The 14917-nt window shown below is 45.1% G+C and overlaps 3 protein-coding genes across 4 annotated transcripts; 1 reads left to right on the top strand and 2 right to left on the bottom strand.

Annotated features, from left to right (window-relative positions):
* Positions 1 to 735: 735 nt before the first annotated feature.
* kctd12.1 (potassium channel tetramerisation domain containing 12.1) lies at positions 736 to 2144 on the bottom strand. Its single transcript, XM_056432519.1, has one exon. The coding sequence runs from the start codon at positions 2059 to 2061 to the stop codon at positions 1186 to 1188; it is 876 nt and encodes a 291-aa protein (XP_056288494.1). The 5' UTR covers positions 2062 to 2144; the 3' UTR covers positions 736 to 1185.
* Positions 2145 to 2419: 275 nt separating this feature from the next.
* Positions 2420 to 8254, top strand: acod1 (aconitate decarboxylase 1). 2 transcript variants are annotated; one of them, XM_056432496.1, is made up of 6 exons: positions 2420 to 2616; positions 4571 to 4840; positions 4922 to 5083; positions 5913 to 6002; positions 6097 to 6296; positions 6934 to 8254. In XM_056432496.1, exons 2-6 carry the CDS (start codon positions 4829 to 4831, stop codon positions 7895 to 7897), a joined length of 1428 nt encoding a protein of 475 aa, XP_056288471.1. In that variant the 5' UTR covers positions 2420 to 2616; positions 4571 to 4828; the 3' UTR covers positions 7898 to 8254. The 2 variants fall into 2 exon arrangements, with proteins under 2 accessions (XP_056288471.1, XP_056288480.1); XM_056432505.1 differs by having other exon boundaries at positions 2537 to 2555.
* A 2921-nt stretch (positions 8255 to 11175) lies between these two features.
* zgc:162944 (uncharacterized protein LOC569993 homolog) lies at positions 11176 to 14515 on the bottom strand. The gene is made up of 4 exons (XM_056432531.1): positions 14304 to 14515; positions 13391 to 13562; positions 13111 to 13309; positions 11176 to 11638 (listed from the first exon to the last, which is right to left on the bottom strand). Exons 1-4 carry the CDS (start codon positions 14496 to 14498, stop codon positions 11443 to 11445), a joined length of 762 nt encoding a protein of 253 aa, XP_056288506.1. The 5' UTR covers positions 14499 to 14515; the 3' UTR covers positions 11176 to 11442.
* Between the last annotated feature and the right edge of the window lie 402 nt (positions 14516 to 14917).

Here is a 14917-nt window from a genome sequence, read left to right as displayed (position 1 = left end):
ACTGTCCTGCCTACATGCCAGTCCACATATATTGAGTCTGTGTGTCCACAACAGATCCCAAACAGATCCCCGTCCCAACGATGTGTTCAAGGCCAGATTGAACCAGACTGATGTAGGACATGAAACCCAAAAGATGTTCCCGCTTAGAGGATGTTCCCCCGACCCCGACCGGGGCTTTTATCCCTGCCTCTGGTGCATAAACCCCCGAGACTCTCCCCACCCAAGGCTCTCAATGTGCGGCCTCTTTTGTCATGTGGATGAACACATAATCCGGCGTTGGCTGTACACAGAGGTGCATCAAGTCCCCTCTCTCCATTAATTCTCCCTGGCAGACCAGACCCTCCTTTTCACGTGCAGCTGGACCCTCTCATTAGTTATACTTGAAATGATAATGACATCATCATCTGTGTGTGTGTGTGTGTGTGTGTGTGTGTGTGTGTGTGTGTGTGTGTGTGTGTGTGCAGCTGCAGCATTTGCATCTGTGTGGCACGCTTCTGAATTTGTGTGACAAAACAAAATGAGAGTGAATAGAGGGGCACACAGTACAGGCAGACCTCTCCTCGGGCCTGGAGGTTCGGTGGGCATGGCGTTCACCGGGCAGGGCATCTCCCTTTGAGGCCGACTGTTTGATCCCCCCCCACGAAGCAAAGTTTAAAAAAGTCGCAGGGGGATGAATGCCAGTCGGCTCTGAACACGCGAGAAGTAGATAGGATGATTGGCAAAGTGTGCCGAGAATAGCCGAGCACAAGATTTTATTTCACCTAAACAGGGTTTTTTTTTTTACAAACACAACTCCACCGAGCAAGCAGATACACTTACAGTCATGTCAGCAATAGAACAAGGATGCATGAGAGCCTGATGGATGGTATACAAGAGACTTGGCCTAAAAACATGTGATCAAGTGATGAAGTTACAGTGACACTGAATACTAATGGCTGCTTCTTCTCACAGAGACATTCATATGCAGTTCTGTGAGGAGGAGAGATGGTGGCCTCTTTGTAGAGGCATGTGTTTCTCTGGTTTAAAAATATATTTATTTTTTTAAACAGAGCTGGCAATATATTCCCAGAATAATGGAACAATATGTTTCAGTCACTCGAAAAATTCAACACAGCAGACGGACTACTCTATTAAAAAGACATTCCCCTCTAGATTATGAAATGTCTATTTACATCGACCTGCTGCTTAATCCCGACAGAAGACATATTCAGTGTAGCTTGTCCAGATTTTGTCCTCGTTGGGGTCATTGCTGGTGTAGGCGCACGTGCCCGTGGAGCTGCAGGCCACCATGTGGAAGCCCACCTCTGTCAGCTTGTCAAACGCCTGCTCTAGAAAATTATACTTGAGATAGTAGCGGGACGTGTATCTCTCCGGGGGCCGGTCCGGGTCCCGGCTCTCGTTCAGCGTGTCCCCGAACACTTCTTTGGCCAGCGCCGTCTTGCCGCACACGGTGATGCGCGCCACTCTCCGGAATTTGGCGTCGGTCTGGATGTCTCTGCCGATGGTGTACGAGCCGCGGTATCCTATCGTGATGTAGCCCGACTTCCTGGAGTCCAGCGACGGGGTGCGCGTGGTGGCCCCGCCGAACGACATCACGCGCAAAGTCTCCGCGCCGCCGCCGCCGGAGGGGCCGCACTGCTGCGCGCCCTCCTCCGTGTCGCTGTGGCCGATCTCCTCGCTGATGGAGTTGTCCTTGCTCACGCGCGGGCTGAGTTGCTTGGCCAGGTCCCGCAGCTGGAAGAAGTCGGCCTCCCTCTGCAGACGACTTTTCTCCGGGAAGTAGTCCGGCAGGACCAGGTTCAGGTCGCGGAGGTAATCTAGGATGTAGCGGAACAAGAAGCCGTCCCTGTCCAAGAAGAAGCGTCCTTTGCTATCCCTCGCCAACTCCTTGGGGCACTTCTTGTTGAACATGGTCCACAGCAGCGAGTCCGGCACGGCGATGAGAGTCGTGTGCCTGGTGACGTACACCTGTCCGCCGACGTTCAGCTCGATGATCTCCGAGAACGGGGAGCCGGAGTCCCCGCAGCCGGGCACCGCGCGCTCCGTGTCGGCTAGTGCCATGTTCTGTGAGCCGCTGCGCCGATGTGGTGGAAGTGCCAGTGGGAACACTGTGCAGCCAGGTGGCGGCGGCTTGTTTATGAAGCCTTGGCGTTACCACGTGCGTGAGTGCGCGTGCGCGATGCAGGGCTCGACTGTAAAATTAGCATTTATTTATGTCATGTCCACCAAAAAAATAGATATACGGGATCGGTCCCACGTGTCAGAGCGCACGCGGCTCTCTTTCTACTTCTTTATTAGTGTGTGCGCGCGCGCGTGTGTTTGTTGTGTGGAGAGAGAGAGAGAGAGACGTAGTCCCCTCAGCATCACTTGAAGCGCCACATCTGATTATGTGCCTTTTGTTCTTGTTTTTTCCCCTCCCTTGTCCACCTCCTGATGATTATTTAATTTAAGGAAATAAATCAAGATAAAATTTGTTTTCCTTCTTTCTTTACAGATCCCACGTGACCACTCAATCCAGCAGCCCAGAGTTATTCCAGCGCTGACGTCGAGAAATGGTTCGAACATATGGAAAGAGTGACACCCATTGCATCTGTGATGGAAATGCAGCCATCGAAAGTAACACACACACACACACACACACACACACACACACAGTCCCTCCAATTGCCCTTTGAAGAAGTGGGTATGTAAAACTGCTCACACTCAAGGTTTCAAATTCAAATTGCATTTCCCAAAGTGAGATGAGTAGAAATATTCAGATATTGCATCAACCTCTGCATCACGTGTTCCCTGAAGTCTGACATAAGATACACAAAACCTCACCCTATAGCACAACACTTATCTTTTTACTAAAGCTCAAGTCTGAACCCCAAAACACACACACACATACACACACATACACACACACACAAACACACACCCACACACACACACACACTCTCGCTGCCCAGTGGATTTCTCTTCATTTGAGTGATGGACGTACCTGTATTTGGTGTATCGTTGTATTTTAGTAGATATTTAAAAATACATTGATAACATATTTTGTCAATTATGAATGGGTGAACTATAGTCTGTGAACAGATTGATGAATACAACAAATGGATTGGCACACATTAGGTTTCAAGTTCAAAGACCAAATAAAATCTATACAAAGACGACCGCCGAGGAAGCACAACAACAAGATTTACTGGAGCTGCTGACGCAGAGAGGACGAGGAATAAATCTCAGGACCTCCGTATCGGGAGACCTGTCTCACACCAAATTGGATAGTGAACAAGATTCAATAACTAATACTCGTGTGTCTGTCATTTTAAGTATTCTGAGAGCCTCAGCCACAGGGTCCAAGGACTTATTGACTAATTAACTTACATAGACCATTTAAATTGCGTTAACACACATATCCATTCATCTCAAACTAAACGGCCACATTGGATTACAAGCTGGCGTGAGGCTGATCATATATATCACATCATATTATAATCAATTCATAAAATGACGGGGTCAACGAAGGGTTACTTGAGTTCATCTGGTATGGATCTCAGATATGAAGGAGGCTAGCAGTGATTACACCAAGTACTATTTACACTTCATACTTATACTTCATTACATCTCAGGGGAAATATTGCACAATACAGCTACATATCACACTTAAGTTACTAGACAGGATATTCTGGTATTGTATTGGTATACCTCTAATATACATACTACTGTGTATACATGATGTGGTATACCACTAATACTAGCTAATATACTACTGTGTATACATGATGATGTAGTCTACCACTAATACTAGCTAATATACTACTGTGAATACATGATGTAGTATACCACTAACTATCTAATATACTACTGTGTATACATGATGTAGTAGTATACCACTAATACTAGCTGATATACTACTGTGTATACATGATGTAGTATACCACTAACTATCTAATATACTACTGTGTATACATGATGTAGTAGTATACCACTAATACTAGCTAATATACTACTGTGAATACATGATGTAGTATACCACTAATACTCACTAGTATACTACTGGGTAGATTATATAATGCTCTCCATGTGTATTTGTTCGTGATATAAAATACCAAAGTTCAAAATGAGTACTTTCACTTTTGACAGTTCAAGTACATTTGGTCCAAAGTACTTTATTTAATTTTGAATTCAGGTCTTTTTTAATGTAACTTTTAATGGAGATTATGGACCGTGGTATTTTCACTCTTCCCTGAAGTCAAGGATCCACTTCCTTCTCCTACTCATGTCGACACACGCTTGAAGGACGCGAAGTCCCCGTCCTCTCGTGGTGGGATTGTCCGTCTCATTTCCCCGTTCAAAATTTCCCATTTCCCCGTAACGGAGAGCTGAGTTTCCACCGTCTGTCATCACCAAGTCGTCTTTACACTTTGGTCCTTTTATCCACACAGGATTAAATACAGCCAAATAAAAAAAATATCAAGCATGTATTCACTGTGATGGTTTTAAAATCATTTTTTAAAATCATGTCATTTCCCCATAAGACGCACAGTTTTCCTTTCTTTTGTTATAACCTTTCCTCCTGAAATAGAACCAGCCTGTAGGATGTTTTAAACCACGTCTGGGTCACGGTTTCCAGAAAAACGTCGAGAGATGGAGGAGATTTACCAATACCTTAAAATAAAGGAAAAATAAATGAAAGAAGACGGCCAGTCATTGTGAAAGTTCCCACTTCTCCTTCTGGAGGTTTTGAAGTAACGTTGGAAATTCGGCAGACCGGCCTTCAGACCTGATATAAGGCGACTGCACAGCCATGTTTTGTCACACTGGACGTAGCTGAGAGACAACGATGCTGCGCAAGGTATGACCTGCTCTTCTGAGCTGCTATCTTCTCTGCTCTGACCGTTCCTGCACCGCCTCTGACCCCGTGTGACCTCTCCAGGGTATTACAGGGAGCTTCGGAGCTGCTATCCACGGCCTCGGCCCCCTCCAGCTGACAGACGGTGTGATTAACAGGAGCAAGAGGATGATGCTGGACACCCTGGGCGTCGGGCTGATAGGAACCAGCACGGACGTCTTCAACAAGGCTCTCGCATACAGCCAGGTATCAAGTACACCCACTGACACATCACGACCACACCGTGTATAGAAGAACATGTTGAACTAGAATGGGCACTCGGTAGAGCGCATACCTTCGCATATCACAAGATTGGGAATTGAATTATGAACATGTTGGCATTAGTTGCATGCCAATTGGATAGAAATTGACCGTGCTATAGTAAAAATAAGATTTTTACCTTTTCATGACCATGATCTTGACCTTTGACCCAATCGATCCCAAAATCTAATCAAATGGTCCCCGGATAATAACCAATCATCCCACCAAATTTCATGCGATTCGGTTTAATACCGTTTGAGTTATGCGAGTAACACGCATACAAATATATAAATAAATACACGGCGATCAAAACATAACCTTCTGCATTTTCAATGCGAAGGTAATGAGAGATTTGATCTTCAGTAAAGTAAAAAACCTTTCATTTTAAATCTGTTGGAGGAATATCTGTCAACCTGTGATCATTACATGACATTTAGCTGACTCAGCTACAGGGAGTAGTTCAGGGTTAAGCGTCTTGCTCAAGGACACATTGGCTAGGGCGGGGATTGGACCGCCAACCCCCTGATTGAAAGACGGACCTGCTAACCACTGGCCCACATATCTTTTGGCCCCTAAGCTACTGATGGTCAAATATATTTGACAGCTGACACATAAATAGTTAAACTGCTGTTTCTCGCAACCTCTTTCTGTTCTATGAGACTTCAATGAGTTCATTTGATCCCTTTTTCGGTTTATTTATGTCTAGTCATGAGTTTATGTGTTGGAAACGGGTCAGAGGCCGCACACTTGTCCTCACGCCGCTGTCCGGTTGCAGATGTTCCGGTCCGATGAGAGCAGCAGCGTTTGGGGTAAATCGGAGATGACGCTTCCTTCTCACTACGCCGCCTTCGTCAACGGCGTCGCGGTAAGGCCGCTCGCCCGAATGCACCTCGATGGGCAGAAACACAGAAGCGTGACGCGGTGTTTTCGGGTGTCTGACCTCCCGCTCCGTCTCACAGGTTCACTCCATGGACTTCGACGACACCTGGCACCCCGCGACCCACCCCTCGGGGGCCGTGCTGCCCGCCCTGCTGGCCCTGGCGGAGACTCTGCCCGGACGGGTCTCCGGTCTGGACCTGCTGCTGGCCTTCAACGTGGGCGTCGAGGTGCAGGGCCGACTCATGAGGTTCTCATCGGAGGCCTACAACATCCCCGAGAGGTGACTGATCGATACCCGACACCGTGCTAATGCTCCGTCCAACTGTAACCTAATGCGCACTGGACGTATGTTGAGTGATAAAGGGACAATTCACCCACATTATTATTAGGAAAATACAGATAGTTTGGTGAATGGATGATAGTTAGAAAACATTTAAGAGAAACATCCCTCTTACCTCCCGTGACAATGCGTGCGCCTCACTGTTGGGAGGTTTTCATGAAGGATATTTCACCTGCATGTCCAATAAACTTAGACATGCTGCTGTCAATACAAATGTTGAATGCTTTACAATATCTACGTCGACCAAAATAAGAAAAAACAGGGAGAACAAGTTGTTTTCAACAGCAGTAGGATGTAGGTCTCCGAAAAAACATATTTTTTCACTATAATCTGCTAATCAAGTGATCATTTGTCTTACACTTTGCCTGTTTTGTTGTCGAAATCTCAATGATATTCAATTCATTATCACCAGTAAAGGTTTACAACTTTTACTTTTCTGTCAAAGAACTATTCATTTAAAAAACTTTTGACAGAAAAGTAAATGTTTAAGTAAAACATGACATTTTTAAATCGACTAATCGTCGCTTTAATCTTGAAGGATGCTGCGTTGAGGTCTAACGCGTCGGTCCTCCTCCAGGTTCCACCCCCCCAGCGTCGTCGGCGTGATGGGCAGCGCCGCAGCCTCGGCCAAGCTGCTGGGCCTGTCCCCGGCCCAGTGCGCTCACGCTCTGGCCATCGCGGCCTCCTCCGCCGGCGCTCCCCTGGCCAACGCCGCCACGCAGACCAAACCTCTGCACATCGGGAACGCCGCTCGCAGAGGCCTGGAGGCCGCCCAGCTGGCCCGGCTGGGCCTGGAGGGGAACCCGGCCATCCTCGACATGAACTGCGGCTTCGGTGTTTACTACAAGGACTACAGTCCGTCTGCGATGGCGGTGTCTTCCGCCGCCGACTATAAATGGATCCTGGAGGACCAGGACGTGGCCTTCAAGCGCATCCCCGCTCACCTGGGGATGCACTGGGCGGTGGATGCGGCTCTGGAAGCGCGCGCCAAGCTCGAAAACGCCACCGGCGTGACCTTTGACCTCAGCCAGATCAGGCGGGTCACCCTCAGAGTGCCTCCATCCAAGTACGTGGACTGCCCCTTCCCCGGCACGGAGCACCAAGCCCGGCACTCGTTCCAGTTCAACGCCTGCGCCGCCCTGCTGGACAACGAGGTGACCGTGTCCTCCTTCGGCGGAGCTCGGATGAACCGGCCCGCTCTGAGGGACCTGCTGTCCAGAGTGGAGGTGGAGACCCCCGAAGACAACGCACCCAGCTTCGACAAGATGTACTGCGAGGTGGAGGTAGAAACGCAGCGGGGCCAGAGTCACGTGGCCAGGTGCAATACCTTCTACGGCCACTGGAGGAAGCCCCTGAGTCAGGAGGACCTGGTGGACAAGTTCAGCTCCAACGCGTCCTCGGTGCTGTGCGCAGAGGGGGTGGAGGGCGTGGTGGACGTGGTGGGGAACCTGGAGGCGGTGAGGGACTGCTCCGTCCTCAGCTCGTACCTGAGACTGACCAGCGCTCCAGAGGAGCAGCGACACAGCAGGAGGAGCGTGTGACCGCACGGATTATACAACAAACGCTGGAAATGTCTTATTCAGCATTTTAAATGTGCTCATTATTTAATGCCCTTTGGGGAATATGATGAATGTAAAATGTCTCCCTTACACTGGGATATTTTCTCTTGTTTCTTTTATTTATATATATATATATATATATGCAGTGGTGTATAAAGTACCCAAAAGTCATACTTGAGTAAAAGTAAAGATACTTGACTGGAAAATTACTCAAGTAAAAGTAAAAGTCACCTGTGAGAATACTACTTGAGTAAAAGTATTAAAGTATCTGATTTTTTTTGTACTTAAGTATTGAAAGTAAAAGTAAATGCTGTTAATAAAAAAAACAAAGGGTCAGAATTTTGAGAATTATGAAGTTTATTTGTTTGGGTGCTGTGGCCGCCATGAACAAGGAGTATGAGCTAGGATGAACTTAGCAATATATGAATACTATGAAATTACTAAAATATAAAAACACGATTAACACAGAAAAAAGCAGAACCAAAATCATCACTTTAAAGTGAAAAATGTATTGTTCATCTTCAAAAGAAGTTGATTTTCAAAATGGACAGATTTCAGTGTCGCTCTTCTGGGGCTGAAGACGAGTCCTGCGATGCTGAAGAGCCGTTCACATGGTGCAGGTAGAGTGTGTCTATCTTCACAGACCCTGGTGCAGGTAGAGTGTGTCTAGCTTCACAGGCCCTGATGGTGCAGGTAGAGTGTGTCTAGCTTCACAGGCCCTGGTGCAGGTAGAGTGTGTCTAGCTTCACAGGCCCTGATGCAGGTAGAGTGTGTCTAGCTTCACAGGCCCTGATGCAGGTAGAGTGTGTCTAGCTTCACAGGCCCTGATGCAGGTAGAGTGTGTCTAGCTTCACAGGCCCTGATGCAGGTAGAGTGTGTCTAGCTTCACAGGCCCTGGTGGTGCAGGTAGAGTGTGTCTAACTTCACAGGCCCTGGTGGTGCAGGTAGAGTGTGTCTAACTTCACAGGCCCTGATGCAGGTAGAGTGTGTCTAGCTTCACAGGCCCTTGTGCAGGTAGAGTGTGTCTAGCTTCACAGGCCCTGGTGCAGGTAGAGTGTGTCTAGCTTCACAGGCCCTGGTGCAGGTAGAGTGTGTCTAACTTCACAGGCCCTGATGCAGGTAGAGTGTGTCTAGCTTCACAGACAGCAGCACACAGTTGGGAAGCATTTCAGCAAGTCAACGTGATCCACGTCTCCATCCAGCTGTTTGCTGCTGTCATGCGCTTGAGATGAAGAAGAAATCCTCTTCATCAGATGAACTGGACCTGGTGGCATCACCTAGCTGCAGGGAGGGTTCTTCCATGTGCTGCTTGATGTAGTCCATTCCTGAAATAAAGTGAGAGTATTATAGACATGATAGAATTAATAACACTTCCTAACATGTCATGACCCCAAACTAAAGTTTTGTCCAAAATAGTTTGTTTTAATTTGAGGTTTATACATTTAGTTTCATGCACTGTCCGTGCATCCAGAGTTGATTTGTGAATATGTACTTGTATCTCTGTACTTAAACACAACAGTCCCAAATCAATATCGTCGCCATTACTGGACCGTCACTCTTATAATATTAATACAAATAATGATAATAATGCTGTAATGATTAGCATTATATTATAGCTAAGACGACTCAAATCAACACATTTTCACAACTGTCAAAACACTTCTTCAGCTCATTAACTCGCTAGAGATCTGTCTGCTGCACTCACGCTAATTGTCTCATTTAATTGACGATAGCTAGCGAACGTTAGCCTAACGTACAACATGCGGAGGACAATCAGACTGTTCCCCCCCCCTCTCCTGCCAAAGATATAACTTACTCCAATCCTGTGGGCAACACTGCTAGATATCTTAACAGGTTTATGATGACTAAACATTAACGTTGCGGCTCATGGGGTTAATCTTAATTTACCTCAATGTGTTTCCTGAGGTTGGATAGTGAGTTGTTGAAGGCCAATATCTCCGTAGCTTTCGGTCGGCATAAGAGGCACTTCATCCGGGAGGAAGAAACTTTCACTCCGACAAAAGAAAAGAGTTCGCCCAAATATGGCCACGGACGTTGATCTTGGTCCCCGTGGTTGTTCGAGTAGCTTCCATTGCTGCTCCACATGAAATGAGTCGTATCTGTAGCCGCTCGCTAGCATCCTGGGCATCACTGGGAAGAGAAAACACGCGGCAAGGACCCCTGACCCCCAACCTGGTGTTCGTGCTGCGTTCAGGTGCGCTGCGGTGTGTTCCACAACAGTCCCCGATGTTTTGTCTCATGATTATTTTTTTCCGTAGTAACGAGTAACGATACTGTTTCGGGGGAAAAGTAAACAGAAATATAAGTAGTAAAATAAAGTACAGATACCCAAAAAAACGAAGTAAAGTAACGAAGTACTTCTACTTCGTTACTATACACCACTGTATACAGGACTGTCTCAGAAAATTAGAATATTGTGATGAAGTTCTTTATTTTCTGTAATGCAATTTAAAAAACAAAAATGTCATGCATTCTGGATTCATTACAAATCAACTGAAATATTGCAAGCCTTTTATTCTGATTTATTGCTGATTATGGCTTACAGCTTAAGAAAACTCAAATATCCTATCTCTAAATATTAGAATATCATGAAAAAGTATACTAGTAGGGTATTAAACAAATCACTTGAATTGTCTAATTAACTCGAAACACCTGCAAGGGTTTCCTGAGCCTTGACAAACACTCAGCTGTTATAAATCTTTTTTTTTACTTGGTCTGAGGAAATATTAAAATTTTATGAGATAGGATTTTAGAGTTTTCTTAAGCTGTAAGCCATAATCAGCAATATTAAAAGAATAAAAGGCTTGCAATATTTCAGTTGATTTGTAATGAATCCAGAATGCATGACATTTTTGTTTTTTTAATTGCATTACAGAAAATAAAGAACTTTATCACAATATTCTAATTTTCTGAGACAGTCCTGTATATATTATATATATTTAGATGTATATGTATATTTATATATATATAAATATACTGTATATTCTATATATTTAGATGTATATATAATATAGATATATATATATATTTGCAATTCTTTTTTATCCATCGGTAATTTTTATTACTGAACTGTTGTGTATTGTCGGCTCTAGACTATAATTGATTGTAGTTTATTATGACCTTTTCCTCCAGGACACTACATTATTTGGGTGCATTTACATTTTTATTTAAAGTGTTCATCAAATAAAAACTTGAAATGTTCTGCCAATGGGAATGAGAAATAAAACGCCCTGAGAAAATGAACTTTAAACATTTTATTTAATATTTGTTTGTACAATATCATAGCTGCTGCTTGTCTTCTAAAAATCTAATGAGCGTTGCCAACATGATCCACGTCATCAGAGAACACACACACACACACACGAGATTGAATCAGAGATTTAAACTAGATCAGAGCATGTGGTCTACATCACGCCTACAGAACTTGGATCTGGAAGTGCTTTGATCAAGGGGTCCAGATCCCCCCCTCCTGCCCCTCCCCCTCCTCCATGCGAGTTTTGGGGCGATCAGGCGCGCTTCAGCACGTCCTGCACCATCGCTCCGATGCCGTCGAACACCTGGTGGATGGGCGCGTCGCACATGAAGGCAGCGGTGGTGACCAGCTTGTTCTTCTCGTCCACGTGGCTCTGAGCGACGTCCACGCTGACGTGCGTACAGCCCAGCTGGCTGATGGCCGCCGCGGTGTCGGCCGTGTTGGGATACCTGGGAGGGAGGGAGAGAGAGAGAGAGACAGACAGACAGACAGAGCTGCTTAGGACGAGCCAAGTGATCACAGGCGGTGCGTGGCATCTAAAGACACGTGGCGTGCTCTCTGCCGTGGACAACAGGAAGTGAAAGAAACACGGAGATACATTCAAGAAGAAATACAGATGTGAAAATGTACACATGTAATATATTTGAAATAAAATTACGACAATAAAAACACTCAAATCAAAATATGCAAACAGTTTCTGATTCTGTACGTTTTCTTTCAGGCTGAAAAACAAAACTTCCTCCCCCTTTTAGAGATGTAGAGAAGTATCTGGAGCACTTTGTTAGAGGAAACTATGTGTTGGAGCCATTTATTTGATATTAATATTTATTTATTTTATTGATAAATAGTATTGTTTAATCATTCAAGTTGTTTGCTTATTTAGATGTTTTGATATATTAGAATAGCCTTTTCTTGCGATAGTTTTTAGTTTAATTCGTTGTTGTTGTTGTCATATATTTATTCTTTTTGGTAACACTGTGGGCACCTGTGGTTATATATACACTACCGTTCAAAAGTTTGGGATCACTTCGAAATCAAAGAAAAGCACTGTTTTTTCAATAAAGATAACATTAATCAGAAATACACTCTATACATTGTTAATGTGGTAAATTACTATTCTAGGTGGAAACGTCTGGTTTCTAATGAAATATCTCCAGAGGTGTATAGAGGCCCATTTCCATCAACTATCACTCCAGTGTTCTAATGGTACATTGTGTTTGATCATCGCCTTAGAAGACTAATGGATGATTAGAAAACCCTTGTGCAATTATGTTAGCACAGCTGAAAACAGTTATGCTGGTGAAATAAACTATACAACTGGCCTTCCTTTGAGCTTGAAGAACAAAATGAATACTTCAAATATTAATCATTATTTCTAACCTTGTCAATGTCTTGACTATATTTTATATTCATTTGATGAATAAAAGTGTGATTTTTCATGGAAGACACAAAATTGTCTGGGTGATGCCAAACTTTTGAACGGTAGTGTATATATATATATAATATTTTTGTGATATTGCAAAGTTCCCAAATCATAACAATTAATTTGAAGCAAACCAGACAAATACAAAAAGATAAATATAATCCAGCGTAATTAATATTCCACGATAAAAAAACGTCGGGATCACAGACAAAAATCGATGCAGCAAAATCACGGATCTGTGTCTTTTTTTAATATTCCACACTTACCCACAATGCAAAGCGAGTTTTACTATACAGCGGATGTAGTGTGGAGCAGATATCCACCAGCAGAGATGAGGCAGTCTGGTGAGCTCATCTCTTTCTAAAAACAAGCCCAGTGTTGTTTTCCATTTGCAAGTGATGTCACTTGAACACAGCATCAGACACAGGGCTGCATGTGCATCTGACGTCCCGCACGTATTGTGTCAAGTGACCGTAGCTCGGCTAGGCTAAGACTCACTTGTCATCCTTCTCGATGCCGACGGTGACCTCGCAGCCGGGGAACACCTTGGCCGCCAGGACGGGCGCGATGCAGCAGAGGCCGATGGGCTTCCCCTCGCCGTGGAACGCCTGCAGCGCCGCCTTCACCTCGTCGTTCACCGTGCAGTCCTTCCCCTGCACGGCCCACGTGCACAGGTTCTTCGCCGCCCCGAAACCACCTACGAGAAGTCGTCAAGGAGTTTGATTATTCGACAGAGCGCGTCACAGACACCGCAGGGCGAGACCTTCAGCCGGCGTACCCGGGAATATCACGGCGTCGTGGTCTTTGGCGCTGAGCGTCGCCAGGTCCAGGATGTTCCCGCGGGCCAGCCGGGCGCTCTCCACCAACACGTTGCGCTTCTCCTGGGACGGCTCGCCCGTCAGGTGATCCACAACGTGCATCTGGTCCACGTTGGGGGCGAACATGGTGACCTGCGGCAGGTAGAGCTACGGTCAACGGAGAAGCTCGTGGGAAACGTCTTCAAAACACAGCACAGGTCCCTGAACGCATCATCACATGATGTTCACTTTGTGCTTCTTTTGTGTTTTCCCTGGATCACTTTTAGGGCCCCGATAACCGGAATAATGCTACACAATTATAATAAATAAACATAATATGTGAAGAACAAATCAAAAAATCAAATGAGATTTCTGAATAATTTAAATTAGTATACAAAATCTGAATGCATATCCAAATCAAGTATTGAGTTAAATTTTTTCATTTTTACAATTCCAACTTACAGTCATGTTGTGTATTTAATTACATGTCTTTCTATTAATTGTATTTGTATTTCTTTTGTTTCTTTTGTTCGACCAACATTCACAGAAACCAAAAGGTATTCAGTTAAATGCGTCATAAGCAGCCTGATGATGCCTCTGGTATTAGTAATTGTCTAATTAGTAATTATTCATATGAATTATAACTGGTGGTTGTCCGCAGCCAGTGTGGTCAGGACTAAAGAAGTTAAACAATTAAAATGACCATTTAAATGCACTTATATGGGCACGTGCGTATTGTTGTTTGTGTTAGTTAGAGGGCAGTTTGACCTTTTGACCTGCAGGTATTCAATATAAAGAAAACACGTCCACACGGGAACCGGCTGAGCTCACCCACTTCCGGCAGCAGCGGCCTCACGAACAGAAACATACACAACGTCCCGGTGTCAAACTTACGCTCGCGCCTCCTCTGCTCAGGTGGACCAGAACCGCGGAGGCCTCGTGGACCTCGGTCCCGTCGTAAACCCCGCAGCCCGCCAACACCACTGCTACGCGCTTCCCCATCTGTGTGACGTAGTGGCAGCTGGTCTCGGTCTGAACGGCCCTGAGAGTCAGCAGGTTGTGAGCACCGTGGCGCAGCAGGGCGAGCATGGCGGACGGTCAGCGGAGAGGACGCCCCCCCCCTTCGGCTACGTCTCCTTCTTCTGCGACGCACAGCGGTTTATCTGCGCTGCAGCGCCACCTGGTGTCTGAACTGGAGCGCTGCGGCTGGATGCGATAACGGCGAGGAGACCTCTTCTTCTTCGAGGGTTCCTCTTGACTTGGTTTCATTCATCTCAGAGACTAATGATTTTCTAAAATCAGTTTTCTGATTAATAAATTGTCAATTCATTTCAGAAAATCAATTTAGAAATAGATACTTGAAATTGATTTACATGAAATGATGCCAATGAAAAGTACTGTATTTGTACGAAGAAGAAAAGTTACCTTTGATAATTGCAATTCATATAATAAATTGTTTCGGCTTTAAATTGTATATATTATTATATCATATAATTTATATTATTATA

Source organism: Pseudoliparis swirei, chromosome 2 (genome assembly GCF_029220125.1).
Source record: "Pseudoliparis swirei isolate HS2019 ecotype Mariana Trench chromosome 2, NWPU_hadal_v1, whole genome shotgun sequence".
NCBI classification, from domain to species: Eukaryota; Metazoa; Chordata; class Actinopteri; order Perciformes; family Liparidae; genus Pseudoliparis; species Pseudoliparis swirei.
The sequence above is the reverse complement of the archived record's forward strand: the minus strand, read 5'-3'. Positions and strand labels throughout refer to the sequence as shown.